Genomic DNA, 25,520 nt, shown 5'->3' on the forward strand with positions numbered 1-25,520 from the left:
GAAAGGATGCGGCCGATGTGGATGTACACCGGGCCAACGGACCCCGATCGCGTGTCGCCGGAGGAGCTGGCGAATGACGAGGTCTGGAGTCGTCTTAACTGGGTGCTGTAGCTAAGGGCTAAAGAGACCCGTGATGGAAAGCCCAAACCTCTCAATGCCACAAAGCAGTCTAATCCGGTATGCTCCCCTCTCCTTACTCCATGTTCTTTTCCCCTTTTGCTCTCCTGTATCTTGACTTTGAGTCATCTGTTTCGCAGGGACTCAGAGTTTACAAGTCCCAGCCACATCTTTTGAAGGGGCCAGATGGCATGGCTCGGCAAGCCACCCTGAAGGAGGCGGTGGTTGAGGAGAAGAAGAAGAGAGCTAAGAAGGCTCGATGGAAGCATAGGAAGGAGATGGAGATCGCTCAACATGTGCGGGCCGAGGAAAATAGGAGCGATGTCGAGTTGGAGCTCAAGTCGGAGGATCCCACAGAGATGGGTGACGATGTGATCTCCTCCAAGGATGAGAGGGACTGGGAGGTCATCGTGACCTTGGTGGAGCGTCGTGAGCCTATGGCCACATCCACCATCGGCGGGCGGGAGGCAGAGAGGCGTGGCGACGTTCCCACGACAAGGAAGTGCACCGCGAGCTAAGACGCCGTTGATGAGCGAGAGGCGAAGCGGATGCAGTCACCGTGCCCTTCAGAGGTGTCACTGACCTTGTCCCTTCTGACTCCAGGCACGGCGGAGTAGGCCAGGCGGTCGGAGAAGCAGGCTCACATGTGCGCATCTTTGGGGCTGGCGTCGGCGCACAACCTGCAATGGGGGGACACCCCACCAGTTGCTTCAGTCGGCGCGCCTCGAGCCAGAGATTGTGGCGACGTGTGGGCCAAGTGGGAGCCGATCGGGTCGACTACCCCCGGTCGAAGTGAGGGGCATCGGTTATGGCCTGGGAGCGGTCCTCGCCCGGTGGGCCCATTGCCGATGGGTTGGGGCTTTAGAGCCCTGCCGCTTACATCTCGGTATGCTTTCTTCATTTCTTTTTTATCTCATAGTTGAGTTTTTTTGGAGTGTGACTGACCTGTGCTTTTTCGATAGTGGATAGATGCTACTGGGGTTGAGTATCGCCCTACCTCCTATGCGGGAGGAGTAGAGGCCTACCTTGCATCGTGGTGCGACGAGCGACGGGGAGAGCAGGGTGGTGGCGGTGCGACCTTCCCTTCTAGGGATGGTGCCCCTAGGTCGATCGTGAGTACAGTGGCAATGACGGAGGCCGTGTCGGAGGTGACCCTTGTGACCCCTCCTGCACCGGCTGTGGTAGAAGAGGGGAGGGAGACCGGGCTCCCTGCCTCACCCTATGGAGGGCCGCTCGGCTCACCCTCCTGGTTGGAGCTCGAGGTGTCAAGGGAAGACATGGCCAAGCGGGAGGCAGAAGGTCCATCGGCGGGCCATGAGATCGAGGTAGTGGAGGTCTCTTCTAACGACGAAGCAGGTGATAGGGTGGAGCCGCCGATGTCGTCGTAGGAGCTAGTGTTGGTCCTTTCATTGGCTAGGCCTTCTAGTGGGCTGGGGCCTGCCGACCTAGTGTGGCCCTACCCTAAGGACTCGAGAAAGGTTTGGTTCATCCTTTGGGATGAGCAGGAGGATCAGCTCTAGGATGTTCTTGGGGGGAGAGGACTCGCCATGGAGTTCGATCTCACCCAAACCAGAGTGAAGCTTGAGGAGGCCCTAGAGTGGGTTAAGTCCATCCAGCAGGTGGTCATGGTCAACTTACCCTAGGTCATAGAGGTGAGTTTTCTACTTTCGTTCTTATTTCCTTGGTCTTTCATCGGTTGCCATAGCATGCTTGCTTCTTGTTTTGCAAGGTCTGGAAGAGATGTCGAGCCATAGGTCTTGTTTCCTCCGGATGGAGCAAGCTCAGGAGGCCACGGTGTCACGGCAGGTCACCAAGCTCTAGCATGAGCTAGAGTCTGCCCACCATGAGTCTCAAGGCTGGGTGGCTGAGGCGATGGAGGCATGGGGGTGGAGCTGCTCGTGGCGGAGCGGGCGACGACCGCTGTGCGGGGGCTTGAGGTGGCAAAGGTTCGCTAGGTAGAGACCGAGGTGGCACTACAGAACTCCCTAGCAGAGACTGAGGTGGCACTCCAAAGTACCCTAGAGGCCCTAGAGTCAGAGTGGAAGGCCTGGTCGGAGGTCGACTAGGAAGTGCTCGCGTTCTGGGGCCAGGTGCTTGGGACTGAGGAGTTGAACGCCCGGTTGCGTGAGTAGGTGACCTGGCAGGAGGAGGGACTCTCCATCCTTGAGAACACCTACCTTGGTATGTATCTATTCTGCTTTTCATGTCTTGGTTTTTTCCTTTAGCCTGCTTCTGAGCTTTTCATCCTTCTTCTAGAGCTAGGTGGAAAGGTTGGGTCGCTGGAGCAGGACCTAGAGATAGCCAGGGTGATGATTGGCTGGAATGTGGAGGCACTAGCCAATTCCCTTGAAGAGCGACGTGCTCTCGAGGGGAGCTCGACTAGCTTCACAATGTCACCTTGGTCATCATCTAGGAGGTATTCGGGTCGGCGCCGAGCACCAGCACGCCTGTCGTCCAATTGGCGGAGGTCCTAAACGAAGTGCGGGGGCTCATCACTGATGAGATGTTCTACGGAACATCGGGGGTACTAACATCGGTGGCGATGCACCACCCAGAGCTAAACTTTGCCGCCATCTATAGCAGGTACACCGATGGCTGGAGCCTGGAGGCCATTCATGCACTCGGGGAAAGCTTGCTGCCACACACATAGTTGGTGGCTGAGCAAGTCTCCACGCAGTGGGTGATGGATCCCACCATTCGAACACGACCAAAGGCACACACCAGGAGGATGTCGGCCAGCCCACGGATGGAGTGGAGCCCGAGTGAGAAGTGAACATCGTCCCACCTCCAACCAAGCCAAGTGTCATCCAGTCGGGGAGCGAGCAGCCCCTACTTTCACCAGTCACGCCGACAGCCGATGCCGCCGGGCAGCCATAATAGCATGTAAAAGTAGAAACAAGTATTCTGTGTAAGGGATAAGTTCATGGGGGAGTCCTCTGTGTAAATGTTTTTGTGTATTAATGAATAGAATGATTTCGTTTTTGTGATGGAATCACTTCGTTCGGAGAAGCTTGTCTCATCCATTCCTTATTTTTACCTTAGCATAATTATGTATTTTATTCTTTCTTTTTCACACCTAACCGTTTGTCCCGTAGGCTGCAACCTTAAGAGCCTGTGCGTGGCCCGCGAGGCTTAGCTGCTCATAACCATAGGTAGAGGCGGGGTGCGATCGATCCGAATGTTGAAGCAAAGTTATGTAAGATAATTAAAGGAATGAACTACCCTTTTGTTTGGGTAAAAATATATTTATCATGAGATAGTAAAAAAGAGAGGTGGTATTTCACCCCCATGGAGACCCTAAGTGACCCGGGCTAAAAGTGTTCGGGCCAGGGTGCTCTATAGGAGCAAGCGTTGAATGAAAGAAAACGGTAAGACCAAATTTTAAAGGGAAGAAACGATGTAATTGTTTGATGTTCCAAGAGTCGGTGGCACGTCGCCGTTGTCGTCCTTTAGTCGGTAGGCGCTCGGTCGGATCACTTCAGTCACCGTATAGGGTCAATCCCCATGTCTTAATTTCCATGAGTGGGTGGAAGACAGTCGATGAGGTTGGCTTGTTGCAGTCTGGTACTACTAGGGTCGATAACTCCCTGAGCCACGGGAGCTCAGAAGAGTTGATGATGGCAGTGGCGAGCTCGTAATGCTCGTGGTTGCATGTGAAGGCGTGTGAGAAGGTGCTACCCACAGTGATGATGCCATTCAGTCCTGGTATCTTCAGTTTTAGGTAGGTGTAGTTGGGGACCACCATAAACTTGGCGTAGCATGGCCGCCCCAAGATGGCTTGGTAAGACCTTGGGAAGTCCACCACCTCGAAGGTGAGCACCTCTGAGCGAAAGTTGGCTCGGTCACCAAACATGACAGGTAAATTGATCTGCCCGAGCAGGTATGCCTGCGCTCCCAGGATCACACCGTGGAAGGGAGAGCTCACAGGGCAGAGCTCCGATTGGGGGATGCACATGACGTCGAGGGTGTCGACATAAAGGATGTTGAGGCCGCCACCTTCATCCATCAGCACCTTGGTGAGGCACATCTTGCGGACAATGGGGTCGATGATGAGCAGGTAGTGTCCTGGTCTCATGACATGGGATGGATGGTCCCTCTGATTAAAAGTCATCGAAGATTTCGACTAGCGAAGGAAGGAGGGGACGGCCGTTTTGGCGATGCACGCTTCTCGGTAGCACACTTTGTGCTGGCGCTTGGAGTAGACGGCATCGGTTCGCTCAAAGATCATGATGCATTCCTCAAGGGCTCAGGGTCAGGGAAGCCATCCCCATCCTTGCTCGTTGCACCTCCTTTCTTGGTTGTTGTCTCCTTGCCTTTTCCTTCTTTCGACCAGCCAGCCTGTCGTAGGAAATGCTTGAGGAGCTAGCAGTCCTTGTAGAGGTGCTTGATGGAGTAAGCATGGTTAGTGCAGGGGCTATCTATGAGCTTGTTGAAGTGGTCAGACAGGCCCTATTGGGGTTGTTTGCTCGCACAATCAGCTGCAGCGACCAACGCGGTGTTGGTTGGTCGACGCCGATCCTTCTTGTTCTTCTTGCCCCTCTACACAGAGGGGCCCTTATCTTGGTCCTCGCGCTTGGCCTTGCCCTTGTTCTGGCCTCCATTGAATACTACTCTAACTGCCTCCTCACTAGAGGTGTGGTTCATGGCGACATCGAGCAGGTCATGGGTGGTACGGGGCTTTAGGCAGCCAAGCTTGTGGATTAGGGACTCACAGGTTGTCCCAGAGAGGAATGCGCTGGCGATGCCTGCGTCGACGATATTAGGAAGGGAGTTGCACCACTTCGAGAACCTATGGATGTAATCCCATAGAGACTCATTGGGCTCCTATTGGCAGCTTTTGAGGTCCTAGGAGTTCCTAGGGTAGAATACATCCCCTAGAAGTTCCCAACGAAGACCCTTTTGAGGTCCGCCCAGTCACGGATGTTGTCGTGCAGGAGGAATTCGAGCCATGCTCAAACATGTCCCCCCATGCAAATGGGGAAGTACTGAATGATGAAGTGATCATCATCCGCTCCTCTGGCTTGGCAGGCAAGCCAGAAGTCTTTGAGCCATATATCAGGATTCGTCTCCCCGGTATATTTGGCGATGTTGGTCGGTAGTCGGAAGCACTATGGGAATAGTGCTCTTTGGATGCACCAACCAAAGGCTTATGGTCCTAAGCGATCTGGACTGGGACTCTAGTTGTTGGGTCGGTGACCATGCCTAGGGTGCGTTTCACTAGTCCCCATGATGGTCTGGCCAGAGCCCATGTCGTCTGCTCCCACCATCGCCCGATGGATGCCATCATCATGTCAGGCCCGACGTCGGTTGCTGATGATGCTGTGAGCATCTTGGTTTGGCCCGAGGCATTCATGCATAGGTGCCCAATGTGGAGTAGGCGCTAGGTTAGGTTGTGGCATGACTACGACCTCCTGTTTCATGCCTAGTGGCTATAGAGGTGAGCGGATGGAGCGATGTGTCTGGTGCGTCCCTATCCCCCTGGTGGGGAGAGAGGCCACGAGTCGGTGGCGTGACATGGAGCTCTCTACCTATTGAACAATGGCGGTTTCCACCAGTGTCTAGAGGTTCTGGTGGATCGCCTGTTCCTAGGGGTTGTCCAGCTCAAGAAGGCCACGTAGGAGCATCGCCGCCACGACGATGTTCTGGCCAGCCCGAGCGAACTATGGGAGATTGTTCCCCCCCATTGATGATGTTGCACTGGACCTGGCGGGCGTGACCCCAGGCGCCGCTCGCTAGGTCAAGCATGCAGGGCACAACGTGCTGCACCAAGCATGCCACTATCAGTGGTGGCTAGTTCAGCCACCTTTGTCATAGCTCCTTGCCATGTGCTTGGGCACACGCAAGGGCATCCGCACGAGGGTCCGATGGGGTGTGGGTCTATTGAGACTCCGCCACCACTGGTGGCTATCCTAGAGCATCCACCATAGCACACTCCTAGGATAGAGGGTGGCTAGGTGCCATGACATCGCTATTGCTAGAGCCGTTGCTCTCATCATCGTCATCCATGAGGTCGTGAAAAGAGGCAGGAGCATAGCTCGCCATCCCCACGAATTCAAATGTGAGAGGGGGCAGCACCAGCATCCTTTGGAGCCCCTAGGCATACGCGTCCATGGGGGACATGAGGCCATGGGGGAATCAGTCACATGGTGGTCGCGGCAAGGACAACGGGGTCCCTCTGGAGAATCGGCGAAAGATAGTAAATAGCGAGTAAATTACAAAGTGTATGTTACTAACAGTTGGGTTTGAGCCCTACACACGTGCCTCCTCGTGGTGACTTCAACATCGAAGCATAGGTGCCTCATCGTTGAAGTCACCAAGAGTCCTAGAGCTAATGGAGGACGTGCCTCCTTCGACGACCGCCGGAACAAGTGCCTCCTCACGGACGTGAAGCACACTGAGCCGATCGGCAATGAAGTCCAAGCTTCCAAAGAGGAAGGCCTAGGATAGCTCGAAGATGGGTAGAACCCACATCCCAGTAGGTGGGAGTGTGGAAAACTCTAGTGAGCTAAAGCGAGTCGTATCGCTCGAGCATGCCATGGTGATGGTGGCAGAAAGGTTGGCCATCCGATGACCAAAAGCATGAACATACGACGTCTTCCCCATGGACAGCGCTAACTATTGGTGCAGAAAGTGACCAACACATAAATATTTGTAGTTTTTCCATACGTTGTAATCGGATGTGGCCTAGCACTTAATGGCATAGGGTTTATACTAGTTTAGGCAACATGCCCTACGTCTAGTTTTAGTCGGTCGGTGACTTTATTCATGAGCCTAGGAGCTCAAAGTTTGCTGTGGGGTTACAAATGAGAGGGAGAAAGATGGGGGTGCAAGAGGTCTGGTCAGACTTTGAACTGAAGGGCCGAGAGTGACAGGAGCTCCTATATGCGCTAAGTATTCGAGCAAGTGCTCTGTGTAGCTTTAGAGTGTCTAAAGCTAGCAGAGGGTGAATCGATCGTTGGTTGTTTGTATCATCGAAGAGTTCCTAGAGTTGTGTTTTAATTGTCAATGGACCCCTTCATTGGAACTGAGTGCATCCCCTTTTATAGATGAAGGGGGTGGCCTTACAAGTGAGAGAGGGAGAGTTTGCATATGCTATTAAGTCTTGTTGCCCACGCCATCGGGTACAGTGATGATTGTAGGTGCCCGCAACACTGTTAATGTTAGATGCATGTGGCAGGTTCTGTCATCTTCATTGCGGTTGACTTGAGTGCCCTGCTTTACTTGTTCCGTCTGTTTCTTGGGTCATCACTGAGCGGGCGTCCCCGGTCGGTTTGTCCAAGTTGGCTCTAACTACGCTAGTCAGAGTAGAGTTGCAAGCAGAGGCTCGGTGCATCCTCGATCGGAGACGTGGGTCAGATTCAGAAGCAGCATTTAGCTAGGCCTTTCAGTCGAAGAGGTGGGCCATAGTCAGAAATGAGGCCTTCCGGTCGAAGAGGTGGGCCAAAGTTAGAAGTGGGTGCCATTCCTCTTTGGCCAGGCCTTTCGATCAGAGATTGGGTTGTCCTTCTAGCCTATCGTTAGGTATATGGGTCGGCCCAGGAGTTGTGCGTCATTCATAACATCATCTGCTGGGCTGAGCTTTTGTTGGGAAGTAGGTCCATGTGGGACCCTAGGTTTATGAACCCGACAGGAAGTTTATCATGAGGTGAAGATCTTTTGTTATAGTAGTTGACTCCAAATCTAGATAGAATATGTCGAATAGTGAGGTCAAGGGAATCACATCACACTGGCCATGCCCTTACCCTGCTCAGCCATCGCCCACTCCTAGCTCTGTGCGCCCCAGTGCGCCCAGGCCACCATGCCATGACCATGTTGCCTCTGCCCACCCCTTTCACGCATAGCACCCATACTGTAACACCCTCAATGTTATGTTGTATAGTTTTTGCCAAAAATCCTACATGAACATCAACTTGTGTGTAAATGCATGTAATATAGAGTATAAATCAATATTCGAAGATTGAAACATTTAGTTGAAACATGAAATGAAGGTTATATTTTGTGTTGCGTATTAACACTATGGATTCTAAATGAATTTTTATCGGACAAAAATGCTACAGAATGCATCGGCGGAACATAGTAAAATGGGTAGCTCGAACTTCGTAGCTAGTATATCAAGTAGGTAGGAATTGAAATTCGACGTGAAACCGTTCGAGGTTTCGCCATTCCGTGTAAGTGTGTGAATGGGTCGATGAAGCCATGTTCAACAATTTTTGTAGAGCGGTCGACTTAAGAAGTGGCAAGGTGTCATGGCTTAGGTCGATAGCTCTATGTACCCTCTTGAGTATAGAAGAATTGGATTGGCATTTGGACCATCGGGTAGGATTTTTCAACAGCTTTAAAAAGTGTGCAAGTCACATATTTTTGAACGAAGCCAGCGCTGGCCGCGGTCACCGCCCTTGCTTGGCCTGGCTCCACTATTGGCTGCCTAGCGAGCGCTACCAGGCTGGCCGCATTGCCACCATCGTGCCTATTTAGCCACGTCCACGCGCGTGGCTCCCTATGCTGCTGGCCACAACCTCTTGCTGCCACGCTCTGGCATGGCTCATGCACACTACACGTGCCCTATCGCCACAGCCACCACCATCGCAGTGCGCTGGCTGTTCGACCATCACTACCGCCCGGTCATCACCGCTGTTGGGTGCTTGGCTCGCGACTCACACACATGCGTGAGCACTGGGGCCGGCAGGCCTGGATGTTCCACCCTTCCATCACGTCCGCCTAGGCCACTGCTCGCCGTCATGTCTGCCAGCATGTTCGGCTCATCCAAACCGATGTTGCCACTCGCCTGAGCATGCTCACGTGCACCACCTGCATAGCCACTACTCTCGTTGACATTGTGACTACACACGCATGGGTTGGCCCCACCGACCCTCATCTTCATGGTTGCGCGCGTGTACACACCACGCCTTCCCATCGCCTTGTCTAGAGTCACCGACCGGCCGCGCCACGCTAAGGCCTAACTCCAGGAGCCTGTCCCCTCTTGCATTTGCCCACATTCGAAGGACGAATGGAAGTACAATGTTGGGCCTAACTTGCCCGGGGCGGTAGTACATGGCCGGGCGCGGATTTACGCTTTCACTGTCATCATTGTCACCTCTAAACCAAACGTCGTTGCCCTCAAATTAGCCGTGTACCATCCATCCCTTTCCAATTCACCATGCGCCCAAATAGCTAGAGTAGTTAGCTTCCAATTGGAGTCAATTCGACAGGTTTCCTTGCTTCGGTGAGGTAATGGGAAGAGTTGTCCTCTCAGTGGTGCACCATGGCTGGCGAGACGAGTTCTTGGCCAGGGCACTGCTCCTTGCTCTTTTGTTTCAATCGAGCATGGTTGTTGCCTATCCTAGACTCATTTGCCTTGCCCGTGCAGTGGCCCTACCGACGGTGCAGTAGGTCACCGGGAACACCTTCTCCATGGCTGGCGTGAACCGAAACCACCTTGCATGCATGGCCAGGCCATTGCTGTTCCTCACGACTTCATCTAGCCCGTCCGTCGCATCACTGGTGAGGTCCTCTTGCTTCTAGAGTAGCTAGTTGACTCAAATAGGGCCGAGGCTTGTCGGAGCATGAGGGCGGCCACCAGTGAATGGGCTTTGATGCTGCTCCTATGGCCAGCTCGGTTGAGCGCAGCAGCTATTCAATTAGGGCTTTAGGGTGGTTACTTTTAGACTGCTGAAGGGCACCGAGTAGCTGTAGAGGCGTTCAGGTAGGTGGTTTCACCAGTGTTAGGCTGTCGTGGCCAGACCCCATCGCAGCACGTGGCCACGCCTATGTGGTGCGCCGTTCTGTGCATTTGTTACCTCAATCGGTCGCACATGGTACGTAGATGCTCATAGGGGTGCTGGTGTGTGCCAAAGAGGTCGGTGCTCGTCGACGTTTGGCCGGCGAGGCCTTGGCCCTGTTAGTTCGGCCATCGGCTTCATAAAACGCAAATTCAAATAGAAGTAGGATCCTAGATGCAAACTCTGTGACTCGGTGAAATAGTATTCTAGTGGGTTGTGCGAATAAGGTAGAGACCGAGGGCTTTTTCGCTAATGAGCCAGCCGTGCGTGGCTTCACTATGGGCAGCCTGAGATAGGTCACGTCGCGCATCGCTGAGGTGGGCCACACTAGTCGCTGCGTCTGCGCACGTGCGGGACGCCATGGTGGGCCGAGCCGTCGCTCGCGGGCCACACGGTAAAAATTCATGTTTCCATTATCCAGTGAATTTCAAACATTATTCAATATAATTTCTAGCTGAACTTTGATAAATTATAGTAAATTGTGTAGTTGCCCAAAAATAGGGAGACCAATTTTGTTAGGTTCGCAAAAATACCATGTACTTGTTAGTATAATTAGATTACAGTTAGCTAGGACGATGGTAGGTTCATAAATTCAAACTAGAGAGCTTAATATTATGTGGATTAATAATTGTAGGAATTTTCGTGATAGATTGGTGATAGATATGGCTATGAAAATTTTACAGTAGACTCACTAGATTATTCTGTACTTGCTGTAAATTTTGTAGCCCTAGAGTAGGTTGGTAAGTAGAGTAGCTATTATCCTTGCTTTACAGCATATAGCGTAAATCAACATTAGGAGTAAGGATATCTGTAGTTGCTATAATAATGAGTGCCATACTTCATACTTGTTATTGGTAGCAATAGATAACTTAGTACCATAGTCGGTAACACTAGTGTAGTAGTTAGACAGAGGTACTTTATTTTAAGAGCTGATGTTGCTAGATTACTAAGTATTGCATCATCATTTCATGCATGTAGATCACGAGCTGGTAGAATTCGTGCCCGTCGACGAATCGGAGTACGACAAAGTCATTGAGGAGTACAAGGAAGAGATCCTCGTGCAAGAGGGAGCCTCAGAGTCATTTTGTGTTGACCTTACTGATCCGTTGCCTGCCCAAGGCAAGCCTCGGTGCATAACCCCTATTTTTAATGATAACTGAATATATATGATGTGCATTTATATTATAGAAATTTTATGGAAACTGCATGCACAAATATATCTACCAATGAGTCCTACTAGTACAGGTCGAGTAGCTGCTGTGCTCAGGATATCATTAGTGTGAGTAGCCTACCATTACTCACAAGTAGGTGATAAATATGATCACTCATGATAACATTTTTAAAGATAAATAATCACCGGGTAGGGATGTGGTTTGGGTATTGGTGGGTATAAAGGGTTGTGTCCTACGGCCAACAGGACATAACACGATTATACTTTTTTCCTGTCTGTGTCGATTAAGGATAGATCGTTACATAAGTCTCTAGGAAAGTCACAGATCTATTGTCCCAAGCACATACTTGGGTATAGGCACAGGGAAGACTTATTGCTCTCTTATCATGGATCCGGCTCTTTCCAGACCGACCGATTAGAGGCAGGGTGGTGGAGGTCCTTGCACCGCACTGAGTCCAGGACTCAGGAGTGAGGGCTTAGAGTCCAAGTTTGAATGGAGACTTAGACACCTAGGACAGGAGAGTGATGGGTTGGTCCTGCTTGTGCCTAGGGTACAAGCGGGGCATGTGTCTTCAGGGCACTCACCTAGGCACATTGATTTGCAAATCGCCGAGAAATCCGGTATGGCTTGTCTATGGTCTAGCACCGTAGTAAGAACTGAAAGATGAAAGGTGATGAAATGGAACTGATTGCTCAACTCTTGCTTGAAAATAGAACATATGCTTATATAGAATGGATAGATAATAACTTAATACGGCTGATAATAATAACTGAAATAAGGACTCACTATTAGTATTGCTTTCTACTAAAAGAAAACTAGCAAACCATAAAGCTTCTCATATTCCTTGGAGTCGGGAAATTATTCCCACTAGTCGGATAAGTCTTGTGAGTATATTGTGTACTCAGGGTTTATTTACCCTTGTTGCAGGTGATGCTTGAGAAGTACTGTTGTGTGGAGGATTCTTTTGGTGGGCTCAGATGGATCCTCATTCTTATCGCTAGATGTTTATTTAAAATTCTGTTGTTTATCATTCCGCACTCTGACATTTGGTATTGTAATAATGTAATTTTAAGAAACTCTGATGTATGAAATGGACAACTATTGTAACTCATTCTCATTATTGGTTCCTTGAGAAAAATGTGGATCTTTCGGGTTCTCCCTTGGGGGGTGCCCGATGGATACCGCCCGCTGTAGCTTGCTTTCGGGGTGCTTAGTGTCTGGTGGAAGATGAGCACCTCCATAAGCATGTTATTTCGGGCGGTTCTGCCACAGTTGGTACTAGAGCCAATAATGGTTACGAGTTTTATCACTCTTTTTCAAAACTTAAAAATTTGACCAACAAAAGTTTTGTGAAAAGTAGGATGCGATTAAGTTAGTTAAATATTTATAAGCCCTAGCAATATGGTCTATCTAGGATAGCGGCACTGGTCTTATCTAATTAATTTTCTATAGGTACACTGACTTACGTTGCGTAAGAAATCGTCTAGCATATGGAAAGTGAGTGTGCAATGTGCCAAAAATTTTTATGAATTCCGCTATATTTGGGCTTGAGTGAACATATAGGCTAAAGCATGCATCATGATAATAGCATCTTACTTAAACTGAAATCCCCCTACACGTATAATTGAATTAGTAAATTAATAGGACTAACTAAAGGAATGCTTTAATAAATGGGCTATCATTTCTCCAATCCCTTGTTTCTGATCGAGAAGGTTCTTCTAAACGAATGATTCCTATCTCTTATAGATGAATCTAAGGTCTAGACATGGGAGCACCAGTGCTAGGGCGGCTCACGGTCTTAGTGAGGGCCGAGGCGAGAGTGGCCAAGCCCATGAGCACAATAGGGAGAGCCATACGGCTCCACTTCTGGCTCCTCCTCCTCCGCCGCCATCGCCGCCTCTGAAGACTCATGCAAAGATGATGGCAGAGTTGTTAGCTGCTCACCGAGAGTAAGCCCATGCCATGGAAATCATGGCACAAGCTGTCGCGGGCTTTGCCCATGGAGTCCACGCGGGCAATGGTGGGAACGGGGGTGGTGCCCATCATCCTAAGGGACCCTCCTCTTACCAAGACTTCCTCAGGACCCACCCACCCACCTTCACACCATCAGATGAGCCCCTAGATGTGGAGCACTGGCTTTGCATCCTAGAGCAGAAGTTTCTGTTGCTCAATGTGGCCGATGAGCAGAAAGTGTGCTTTGCAGTGTAGTAGCTATTGGGGTCCGCAAGTGCATGGTGGGATACCTTCCATGCCATGCAGCAGCTAGATCATCCGGCAACCTAGCAGGAGTTCACCACAACATTCAGAGAGTTCTATATCCCTACTAGTGTCATCAATCGGAAGCTGACTAAGTTCCTAGAGCTGCGACAGGGGAGTATGACAATGATGGATTATGTTAATAAGTTCAATCACCTGTCCTAGTATGATGGCATTCATGTGGACACTGACAATAAGAAGAAGGACCGCTTCTTTCATGGCCTCTCTTCTATCCTTCAGGAGAAGCTATACACAGTGAACTATCAGACCTTTAGGGCACTAATGAACGCTGCCATCACCATGGAGGGATTTTAGCAGGAGTCCCAGGTAGAGTGGAAGAGGAAGTGAGTGGCTATGGGGTCTTCTAGCCACCCTCATACTCAGAAGGTATAGTTTGTCTAGCGGGGGCCCTATCAGTCATCAAGTGAGCCTTCGTTTCGGTAGCCCTAGCAAACTTCTCAGACTTCTTCCACACAGCACCATGCACCCACTCAACAGGTGCAGCCTCAGCAGCCTTAGGGACAGCAGGTTCCACCTCACTAGGGATTTGGGAACAAGCCTGGTGCATGCTTCAAGTGTGGCAAAGATAACCACTATGCTCGAGCGTGTCCCCAGAACCAGTCTGCTCAACCATCGGTGAACTCTAGGCAAGTCAGGAGGACTATGGTCAAGAAGAAAGTGCCTAGCAGGTCTAGATAGGTGCATTTCACAGATGTTGGGCAGATATTGGAGCAGGAACCGATGATGGCTGGTATGTTTACCATCGATTCCCATCCAGCTTATGTGTTGTTCGATTCTGGTGCATCACATTCCTTTATGAGCATAGGATTTGTAGATTGGCACAACTTACTACTTATGGCTATGCCGTATGCCTATAGAATCTATACTGTGGGTTCATAAATGTTCATCAATACCTGAATGGACACAGTAAGCTTGGTATTAGCCACCCACACTTACCACCTACAGTTCATGGCAATGCCTGGGCAAGGCATTTATGCTATTCTTGGAATTAACTAGTTGCGGGTGTATGGGGTAGTTTTGCATATGAAGCAGAGAAGTGTTGAGTTATGGCTTCCGTCTTCTGAGGATAGGATGTCTTAGCTTGTACCCTCAGATCCAGTCTTACTTGTTGCTGCCCATGCTGAAGCCTCTCCTGATCTTACCCCCATCCCTGTGGTTTGTGAGTTCCTAGATGTTTTTCCTGAAGATCTTCTAGGGTTGCCACCAGACAGAGAGGTAGAGTTCTCCATTGAGCTTGAGCCTAACACTGCTCCTATCTCTAGAGGCCCGTACCACATGGCTCCAAGGGAATTGGCTGAGATGAAGAAGCAGCTAGAAGAGTTGATGGAAAAAGGTTTCATACATCCTAGTTCTTCACCATGGGGTTGTCCAGCCATTTTTATGAAGAAGGATGGTACTCTATGGATGTGTGTGGATTACCACCCTCTTAATGTGGTAATAGTTAAGAACAAGTATCCTTTGCCCTGCATAGATACTTTGCTCAATCAACTAGCTGGTGCCAAGGTGTTCTCGAAGATTGACCTCTGATCAGGCTATCATCATATCAAGATCAGACCATATGATATACCAAAGACATCTTTTTCTACTAGGTATGGGTTGTATGAGTACCTAGCGATGTCTTTTGGTCCCACCAATGCTCCTGCCTTCTTCATGTACCTAATAAATTTAGTCTTTATGCCAGAGCTGGATAAGTTTGTGGTAGTATTCATTGATGATATACTGATTTATTCCAAGAATGATGAAGAGCATGCCCAACATCTTTGGATAGTGCTGTCTCGACTAAGGGAACATAAGCTTTATGCTAAATTCAGCAAGTGTGAATTTTGGTTAGATCGAGTGTAGTTTTTGGGGCATGTGTTGACACCTAACGGCGTTTCAGTAGATCCCAGCAAGGTGCAAGATGTGTTGGATTGGAAGTCTCCCAAGTCTGTGCACCAGATTCACTAGTTCCTTGGTATAGCTGGATACTATCAGTGTTTCATCCTGAATTTCTCCAAGATGGCCTAGCCAATGACCAAGCTACTCTAAAAAGAAGCTAAGTTTGATTGGACCCAACTTGTGAAGAAGCCTTTCAAGCTCTGAAGACATTTCTGACCACTACTCCTATGTTGGCCCAACCGGACATTAATAGACCCTTTGATGTATATTGTGATGACTCAAAGATGGGGTTGGGTGTGTGCTTATGAAAGATGGGTGTGTGATGGCTTATACTTCACGCCAACTGAAAAAGCATGAGGTGAATTACCCTACTCATGACTTAGAGCTGGCTGCTGTTGTCCACGCTCTAAAGATTTAGAGGCACTATCTGTTGGGCAATAAAGTGCATATTTTTATAGATCACAAGAGCCTCAAGTATATTTTCACTCAGTCTAAGCTAAATATGAGGCAACAGAGATGGTTAGAATTGATAAAGGATTATAACTTGGAAGTCCATTATCACCCAGGAAAGGCCAATGTAGTGGCTGATGCTTTAAGCCAAAAGTCATACTAGGTTGAGGAAACACCTTTGTCTCTCAACCACATAGAGGTGTTGGTTCACATTGCATTGACCTCAGAATTGCTAGAGCAGACTATTTGGGAGAAAAAGGAAGACCCCAAAGAAATTCCCCACATCAGAAAATTGATTGCCGAAGGGCGTGGTCCTCACTTTAGTGTTGATGAGCATGGAGTAGTGAGGTACAAGGATAGATTGGTGGTTCCATCCAATGAGGAGCTGAAAAGGAAGATTTTGAATGAAGCTCACCATTCAAAGCTATTTGTACTGGTGATCCAACATGAAGCAGGACATCACCCGACACATCGTGGAATGCGACACTTGTGGTAGGGTTAAAGCAGATCATATGCGTACTCCCAGATATTTGTAGCCCTTGCCTATTCCTGTATGGAAGTGGGAAGATATTTCCATGGACTTTGTGGTGGATTTGCCCTGCACATCTAAAGGCTATAATTCTATTTGAGTCATTGTGGACCATCTCATCAAGTCTGCTCACTTTATTTTGGTGGACACTAGATATACAGCCAAGAAGTATGCTAAGGTATATTTTGATCGAATTGTGACCCTATATGGAGTTCCCCTTACTATCATCTCGGATAGAGGGTTAGTCTTTGTCTCTTATTTATAGGAGCAACTGCAACAATGTTTGGGCACTCATCTCCTTAGAAGCTCAGCCTATCACCCCCAGATTGATGGCCAAACTAAGAGGGTGAACTAGGTGCTTGAGAATATGTTGAGAGCTTATGACATTTCTTTTCCTGAGAAGTGGGATGCCTGCTTGAAGCTAGCGGAATTTTCGTACAATAATAGCTACCAAGAAAGCATCTGTATGGCACCATTTGTAGCTCTATATGGAAGAAAGTATAGGACACCACTCAACTGGGTTAAAGTGGGAGACCATGGTTACTTTGGTCCAGAATTCATCAAAGAGGCTCAAGAACAAGTCACCATTATTTGAAATCACTGGAAGGTAGCTCAGAGCCGACAGAAGTCTTATGCGAACAAGTGAAGAAGGCTTTTGTAGTTTGGAGTGGGAGATTATGTGTATCTCAAGGTGTCTCCTATGAGAGGGGTGCATTGGTTTGGTATTCATGGAAAACTAGCTCCTCGATATGTGGGTCCCAACAAGATTTTGGCACAGTGTGGCCTAGTGGCGTATCGACTCTAGCTCCCTAATATCTTATCTGTGGTACATGATGTGTTTCATGTCTCTCAGTTGAAGAAATGTCTGTGAATGCCTGATGAAGCTGTGGAAATTGAAGGGCTTCCCCTCTAGCCTAATTGACTTATGTTGAGCACCCTGTCAAAATCATGGATGAGAAAGAAAGAGTGACCAGAAATAGTGTGGTAAAGTTCTACAAAGTGCAATGGCAAAACCATACAGAGGATGAGGCCACGTGGGAGCAAGAGAGTTACCTATTGAAGCATTACCCCCACCTTCTCTCTGGTTCTGATAGTTAGTTGCTGCATCAGAATGTAATTCCAATCTCCTTCTCATACTAGACACATGAAATCTTAGGTCAAGATTTTGTTTTAGGGGGTAGGTTTGTAACACCCTCGGTGTTATGTTGTATAGTTTTTGCTAAAAACCCTACATGAGCATCAACTTGTGTGTAAATGCATGTAATATAGAGTATAAATCAATATTTGGAGCTTGAAATGTTCAGTTGAAACATGAAACGAAGGTTATATTTTGTATCGCGTATTAACACTTAGGATTCTAAATGAATTTTTATCGGACGAAAATGCTACGGAACGCAACAACAGAACATAATAAAATGGGCAGCCCAAACTTCATAGGCAATAATGAAATATGTATGGTCGAGGATGAGATTCGCTAGCTAGTATATCAAGTTGGTCGGAATTGGAATTTGACGCGAAACTGTTCGAGGTTTAGCCATTCCGCGTAAGTCTATGAATGGGTCGACGAAGCCAAGTTTAGCAATTTTTGTAGAGCGATCGTCTTAAGAAGTGGCAAGGTGTTGTGGCTTAGGTTGATAGCTCTATGTACCCTCTTGAGTATAGAAGAATTGGTTTAGCATTTGGACCATCGGGTAGGATTTTTCAACCTCTTTAAAAAGTGTGCAAGTCACATATTTTTGAACAAAGCCAGCGCTGGCCGTGGTCACCATCCCTGCTCGACCTGGCTCCACTGCTGGTTGCCTAGTGAGCGCTGCCATGTTGGCCACGTCGCCATCGTCATGCCTGTGTAGCCATGTCCGCGCGCGTGGCTCCCTACGCTGCTGGCCATGACCTCCTATCGCCACGCTCTAGCACGGCTCATGCACGCCGCACGCGCCCTATTACCACTACTGCCGCCATCACTACCGCCTGGTCAAGACCGTTGTCGCACGCCTAGCTCACGACTCATGCACACGCGAGCACTGGGGCCTGGCGGGCCTAGATGCTATGCCCTTCCATCACATCCACCTGCGCCACTACTCATCGTCATGTCTACCGGTGTGTTTGTCTCGTCCAAACCGGTGTCACCACTCTCCTGAGCACGCTCATGTGCACCGCCTACACAGCCACTGCTCTCGTTGACATTGCGACTGTGCATGCATGGGTTGGCCCCACCGGCCCTTGTCTTCATGGTTGCACATGTGTACACACCACACCTTCCCATCGCCTCGTCTAGAGAGTCACAAGCCAGCCACGCCATGCCAAGGCCTAACTCCAGGAGCCTGTCCTCTCTCGCATTTGCCCATGTTCGGAGGATGAGTGGGAGTACAGTGTTGGGCCTAACTTGCCCGGGGCGGTAGTACGTGGCTGGGTGCTGATTTATGCTGTCGCCATCGCCATTGTCACCTCTAAGCTGAAAGCCGTCGCCCTCAAATTGGCCATGTACTATCCATCCCTTTCCAATTCACCGTGCCCCCAAATAGCTAGAGTAGTTAGCTTCCAATTGGAGTCAATTCAACGTGTTTCCTTCCTTCGGTGAGGTAATGGGAAGAGTTGTCCCCTCGGTGGTCCGCCATGCTCGACGAGATGAGTTCTTGGCCGGGGGCACAGCTCCTTGCTCTTTTGTTTCAATCGAGCACAGTTGTTGCCTCACCTTGACTCATTTGCCTCGCCCATGCAGTGGCCCCACCGATAGTGCAGTAGGTCACCAGGAATGTCTTCTTTGTGGTTGGCACGAACCAGAACCACCTTGCACGCGTGGCTAGGCCATTGCCGTTCCTCGCGACTTCGCCTAGCCCGTCCGTCACATCGCTGGTAAGGTCCTCTTGCTTCTAGAGTGGCTGGTTGACTCAATTAGGGTTGAGGCTTGCCGAAGCACGGGCGCGGCCGCCGGTGAACAGGCTTTGATGCCGCTCCTGTGGCCAGCTCGGTTGGGCGCAATAGCTATTCAATTAGGGCTTCAAGGTGGTTACTTTTAGACTACTGATGGGCACCGAGTAGCAGTAGAGGCGTTTGGGTAGGTGGTTTCACCGGCGTCGGGCTGTCGTAGCCAGACCCCGCCGTGGCACATGGCCACGCCTGCATGGTGCACTGTTCTACGCATTTATTACCTCAATCAGTCACACATGGTACGTAGATGCTCATGGGGGTGCTGGTGTATGCCGGAGAGGTCGGTGCTCGCCGGTGTTTGGCCGGTGAGGCTGTGGCCCTGTTAGTCCGGCTAGGGGCTTTGTAAAATGTGAATTCAAATAGAAGTAGGGTCCTAGATGCAAACTCTATGACTTGGTGAAATAGTATTCTAGTGGGTTGTGCGAATAAGGTAGAGAACGGGGGCTTTTTTGCTAATGAGCCAGCCACGCGCGGCTCCACTGTGGGCTGCCTGAGATGGGCCGCGTCACGTGCCGCTGAGGTGGGCCATGCCGGTCGCTGTGTCTGCGTGTGGGCAGGACATCGGGGTGGGCCGAGCCGTCGCTCGCGGGCCGCGCGGTAGAAATTCATGTTTCCATTATCCAGTGAATTTCAAACGTTATTCAATATAATTTCTAGCTGAACTTTGATAAATTGTAGTAAATTGTGTAGTTGCCCAAAAATAGGGAGACCAATTTTGTTAGGTTCGCAAAAATACCATCTACTTGTTAGTACAGTTAGATTACAGTTAGCTAGAATGATGGTAGGTTCATTAATTCAAACTAGAGAGCTTAATATTATGTGGACTAATAATTGTAGGAATTTTCGTGGTAGATTGGTGATAGATATGGCTATGAAATTTTACAGTAGACTCACTAGATTATTTTGTACTTGTTGTAAATTTTGTAGCCCTAGAGTAGGTTGGTAAGTAGAGTAGCTATTATCCTTGCTTTATCGTATATAGCGTAAATCAACATTAGGAGTAAGGATATCTCTAGTTGCTATAATAATGAATGCCATACTTCATACTTGTTATTGGTAGCAATAGATAACTTAGTACCATGGTCGGTAGCACTAGCATAGTAGTTAGACGGGGGTACTTTATTTTAAGAGCTGTTGTTGCTAGATTACTAAGTATTACATTATCATTTCATGCATGTAGATCACGAGCTAGTAGAATTCGTGCACGTCGATGAACAAGAGTACAACAAAGTTATTGAGGAGTATGAGGAGGAGATCCTCATGTAGGAGGGAGCCCCAGAGCCATTTGGTGCTGACCTTACTGACCCGTCGTCTGCCCAAGGCAAGCCCCGATGTATAACCCCTATTTTTAATGATCACTGAATATATATGATGTGCATTTACGTTATAGGAATTTTATGAAAACTACATGCACAAATATATCTACCTATGAGTCCTACTAGTACAGGTTGAGTAGCTGCTATGCTCAGGATATCGGTAGCATGAGTAACCTACCATTACTCACAAGGAGGTGATAAATATGATCACTCATGATAACATGTGTAAAGATAAATGTTGACCGAGTAGGGATGTGGTTTGGGTATTGGTGAGGGTAAAGGGTTGTGTCCTATGGCCAACAGGACATAGCTCGGTTAAACTTTTTCTCTGTCTGTGTTGATTAAGGATCGGTCATTGCATAAGTCTCTAGGCAAGTCACACATCTATTGTCCCAAGCACATACTTAGGTATGGGCGCAGGGAAGACTTGTTGCTCTCTTGTCATGGATCCATCTCTTTCTGAACCGACTAATTGGAGGTAGGGTGGTGGAGGTCCTTGCACCGCACTGAGTGCGAGACTAAGGAGTGGGGGCTTGGAGTCCAAGTTTGGATGAGGACCTAGACATCCAGGATAGGAGAGTGATAGGTTGGTCCTACTTGTGTCTAGGGTACAAGCGGGGCGTGTGTCTTCAGAGCACCTAGCTGGGCACATTGATTCGCAAATCGCTGGAAAATTCGGTACAGCTTGTCTGCGGTCTAGCACCATAGTAAAAACTGAAAGATAAAAGGTGATGAAATGGAACTAATTGCTCAACTCTTGCTTGAAAATAGAATAGGTGTTTATATAGAATGGAAAGATAATAACTTAATACGGCTGATAATAATAACTAAAATAAGGACTCACTATTAGTATTGCTTTCTGCTAAAAGAAAACCAGCAAACCATAAAGCTTTTCATATTCCTTGGAGTCAGGAAATTATTTCCACTAGTTGAATAAGTCTTGCGAGTATATTATGTACTCAGGGTTTATTTACCCTTATTGCAGATGATGCTTGAGAAGTACCGTTGTGTGGAGGATTCTTCTGGTGGGCTCAGACGGATCCTCGTTCTTATCGCTAGATGTTTATTTTAAATTTAGTTGTTTATCATTCCACACTCTGATATTTGGTATTGTAATAATGTAATTTTAAGAAACTCTGATGTACGAAATGGACAAGTATTCTAACTCATTCTCATTATTAGGTCCTTGGGAAAAATGTGGATCTTTCGGGTTCTCCCTTGGGATGTGCCTGACGGATGCCACCCACTGTAGCTTGCTTTCAGGGTGCTTAGTGTCTGGTGGAAGCGAGCACCTCCATAAGCATGTTATTTTGGACCGTTCTGCCACACATACCGCGCTACTCCCTCGCCCTGACCTTATCCCGCTGCGCTCGCCCTTCTATTATCGATCCCTCCCCTTCGCTTCGCTACTCATACCACCCGCCATGGCCGAGCTCTAGAGCTCACGGCCACACCGTTCGTTCTCGCTGCTGCGTTCGGTTGCAGGCCGAGTTGATCCCACCCCTACCTCTACCTCTCTCCTCGCTGTGCCCCGCGCGTGCTCGTCGTAGCCTACGTTGCTGAGAGCTACCGTGGGCCCTGCTTGGGCCACCGCCGTGTGAGCACGTGGCCTCGCCGCTACACCCTACCCCGTGCATGAACAGAGCCTAGCCCTGGGCGCATTGTTGCCGCCTAGTTCCGTGCAGCTCGCCCTCACCACCCGTCATGCCCCACAGCGCTGTCGCGGCCGATCTGCACGTGGCTGAGCTGCATGTACACACGGCCGGCCCTCCACACTTCTCCTCCGACCGAGCTGTCGTTGCCCATGCATGCGACTGGGGCCGCTGCTACCCCCGTGCACTGCCCTCGCCTTCGTCGGTGGCCTCTACCGGCCAAATCGGTCCTACCGCGGCCCTCCTCTGCTCGGTGAAGACAAGGAAGAAGAAGAAAAGGACCTCACGCTTAAATATAAGCTTTTCTAGAATTTCGAATGTAAATCTCGTGACTCACATGAATAGTGCTGCTAGACTGTGGGTTGATTTAGGAAAAGTTTAGGGGCCTCGATGCAAAGTGTTTGTCTTTTATGGTTTTTCCTTTTTCTTTTATGTTTAAATCGGCTAAAACTTTGAAAATTCATAATAAATTATAGAAAAATCATAAAAATATCAAACTAGTTTTGTTACACTCCATACAACTAGATCTATGCAGTAGATACATAATATGACATGTTTTCGTATAAAATTTTTGCTATAGATATTTGCCTATGCTTTTTAATGTTAAATTCATATTTGTTGTTTTATGAATCCAATTGTTGTGAATTTTTTATAGTAGGTAAATTGTTGCACGTTGGTGCTGTGGTAAAAAATTCATGTTCAATGGATGTTTATTTAATGAGTTATTGAATTATCATGTGTCACATGCTTTTATTGCCATTAAATCTTAATTAACTGTTAGTAAATAATATGCTTATCCAGAAATTATGAAATTCATGCAGTAGTTATATTTAGTAAAGATGTATCACCCATAATTTTTTCATGTCCAAAAGAGATGTTTGGTGCGCTACCTTTTTATTTCTTGGTTATAATTATTAAAGCTTTTATATGTGTTAGGTTTTTAGATTAGGGTTAATATACGTGTGTCTACACTATTTGTTTTACATGGTGACTAGGCAAAAATATGTTTAGTAAGTAGAAGTGTGCTTGACATATTATGATAAGCTTTCACTTGTATGTAAAAAATGCAAATGGTTGTTTTGCTCACTTGTGTTAGGTTGATAATAGTAACTCACAAGTAAGTCACTAGGAGAGGATGAGAGTCGAACCTCCAACGTTTAGTTACCTTTCACCATGGTGTCATGATGCTTGTATTGTAGTGTTTGTAAATGTCTTGCTATGCTTGTTTGACTTAAGCATGCATTGCATTATTGTATATCATTTAGGAACGATGATCGATCGATGGATCGACTGAAGGATGTTGGCGTCAAGCAAGAGAGGGTGTCGTAGTGATCAGTCCTGAAGATGATGGTTGATGATGCTGAAGATGGATCCAGCTAACTCAGTGTTAATAAGTTACCAAGGCACGCCCCGGTGCATAACCCCTATTTTTCTAGCACTTATTAATATGTTGTTTGTGCATTAAGTTGCAGGAGTTGCTTAAAACCCACCTGCATAAATATTTTATCCTATGAGTAGTACTAGTATGATAGAAATCGTGTAGTGTGCCATGCTATAGGGCTTACGGTAGAAGTCGAGTGATGGACGGTTACTCGCGAGAAATAGAAGATGGTTATACTGTTACTACTATCATATGGACTTGAGATGCTGGATAATAATTGGAGACTGGGCGGGAAGTAGAAAATGGTTTTTCTGAATGGTTGGTGGGTGCCGCAGAGCCGGGCTCTGGGTGCCCGTTTTCCCGCCTGTGTTGGTTAAGTATCGTACCGTTGGTAACGATGTGACAAGCTTGAAGGTACCAAACACATAACAGGGGCCTGAGTTACAGTTGACCATGAAGCTTAGTACTTTCTTACGACTAAGGTGCGCAAAACGTTCACCGGAGTGTTTCGCTGGCCATCTAGTGGCTGTTTTAGGACGGGGAATGTCCATGGACCAAACTTAGGAGGGGGAAACCCGTCCGGGATGGGCCTCCTAGGGTGGGTTCCCCGAGGTGGTTAGGTCATTTCGGGCCATGGTCGTACGATTAGAATGGCAGCCTGGTACTTGCTCTTTTGAGAGAAGTACATGCGTGTGTTTGGGATTGTCCAACTGAATATACATCGATTGCAATCGCCGTCCTCCTCGGATATGGATACCACTTGTCGCACCACTGCTATCGTAGTTAATGCAACTGGAACATGGAGTTGATGATGAGGCTTATGTCGGATGATGAAATATATTCTGATTGCTTACCACATGCTTGAAAGTATTTCAGGTGCTTACCTAGAGTGGTTAAGCAATAAACTTGATGTGACTGCTAAAACCTTGAATACCAGGATGCACTATTAGTAATGCTTCTGTGCAAAAACAACTAAACAGCTAGCCAAATAGTCCCCTGCATATCCTTGAGAGTCGGTAGACTACTCCCACCTAGTCGGGTAAGTCTTGCAGAGTACATTGTGTACTGTTTTATTCTCCCTGTTGCAGGTAACAGGTGGATGCTGGAGCTAACTGTTGCTATGTGTGGATACCTCTTGGTGGGCTCAGTGAGGTTTGCTCTATCGCCGCTATCGTAGCATCTTATTCTTAAATCCCTACATTTACTTCAATATTCAAAACTTTTAAGTTTCCACTGCTTTTGTATAAAATAACCTTTCTTTCGCTGTTTTTTATAAAATCTGTTTTGTAAAAACTCTTATTTATGAAATGTTGTGATGTATGAAATGGTTATGAATGTTGTAAGCTTTATTCACTTGTTTATGATCCTGATAGAAATGTGGATTTTCGAGTTCTTCCGCTGGGTGTGCTTGACAGACTACCGAGTTTTGCTTAGTCTCTTATGTACTTAGTGTCAAATGACTGATAAGTATATCTAGGATTAGGTTAAATTGGATGATTCTGTTATATTTGTTATGAGAGAAAAATACTATGGTACCGCGCCAACAGAACCAGCAGCATGCAGTATTAGTAGCAGTACTACGCCACGGGTGAGCCTCCGGCTGCAGGCCTACTTTGGACAATGCCTTGATGACTCAGGCGGCAATACTACTGCCTGCCGCAGCTCCAACCAAAAGCGGCTGGCTGCTGAACTGCCGGATCCTCAAGGGTTCAGCAACCAGGCTGCCTTACCCGGTTGCCCGGCAGGTAATGACTCTTGAGTCAGTTGCGTTTAAATATATTATTATGCACGCACGCTAATGGAGAGTGATAGTGCTGATGTTGTTAGGCCAAGTCGCCTAGTGGTAGCATTTCAGTTGCAATCAGGATGGTACCATGGAAAGCCATAGCAATAAACTTCATCTCCCAAGCTGTCGATTCCTGCTGTGGCGAGGTCAGAGAAAAGTACTACTTGTTGCCGCCGTCGCCCATCGCCGATGATGGATGCATGTAGATGTGAGAGGTCCATTGTGGAATTGACTTGAGTGAATGCGGTTCTATCT

General features: G+C 48.1%; 1 protein-coding gene across 1 annotated transcript; it reads right to left on the minus strand.

The window, feature by feature from the left end:
* Nucleotides 1-3,595: 3,595 nt before the first annotated feature.
* Nucleotides 3,596-4,228, minus strand: LOC136460901 (uncharacterized). Its single transcript, XM_066460432.1, has one exon. It carries the CDS (start codon nt 4,226-4,228, stop codon nt 3,596-3,598), a length of 633 nt encoding a protein of 210 aa, XP_066316529.1.
* Between the last annotated feature and the right edge of the window lie 21,292 nt (nt 4,229-25,520).

The sequence above is a fragment of the Miscanthus floridulus genome, chromosome 6 (assembly GCF_019320115.1).
Source record: "Miscanthus floridulus cultivar M001 chromosome 6, ASM1932011v1, whole genome shotgun sequence".
NCBI classification, from domain to species: domain Eukaryota; kingdom Viridiplantae; phylum Streptophyta; class Magnoliopsida; order Poales; family Poaceae; genus Miscanthus; species Miscanthus floridulus.

Coding starts and splice junctions, on each gene's coding strand:
- LOC136460901 (XM_066460432.1), bottom strand. CDS start 4,228: ATGACTTTTAATCAGAGGGACCATCCATCCCATGTCATGAGACCAGGA.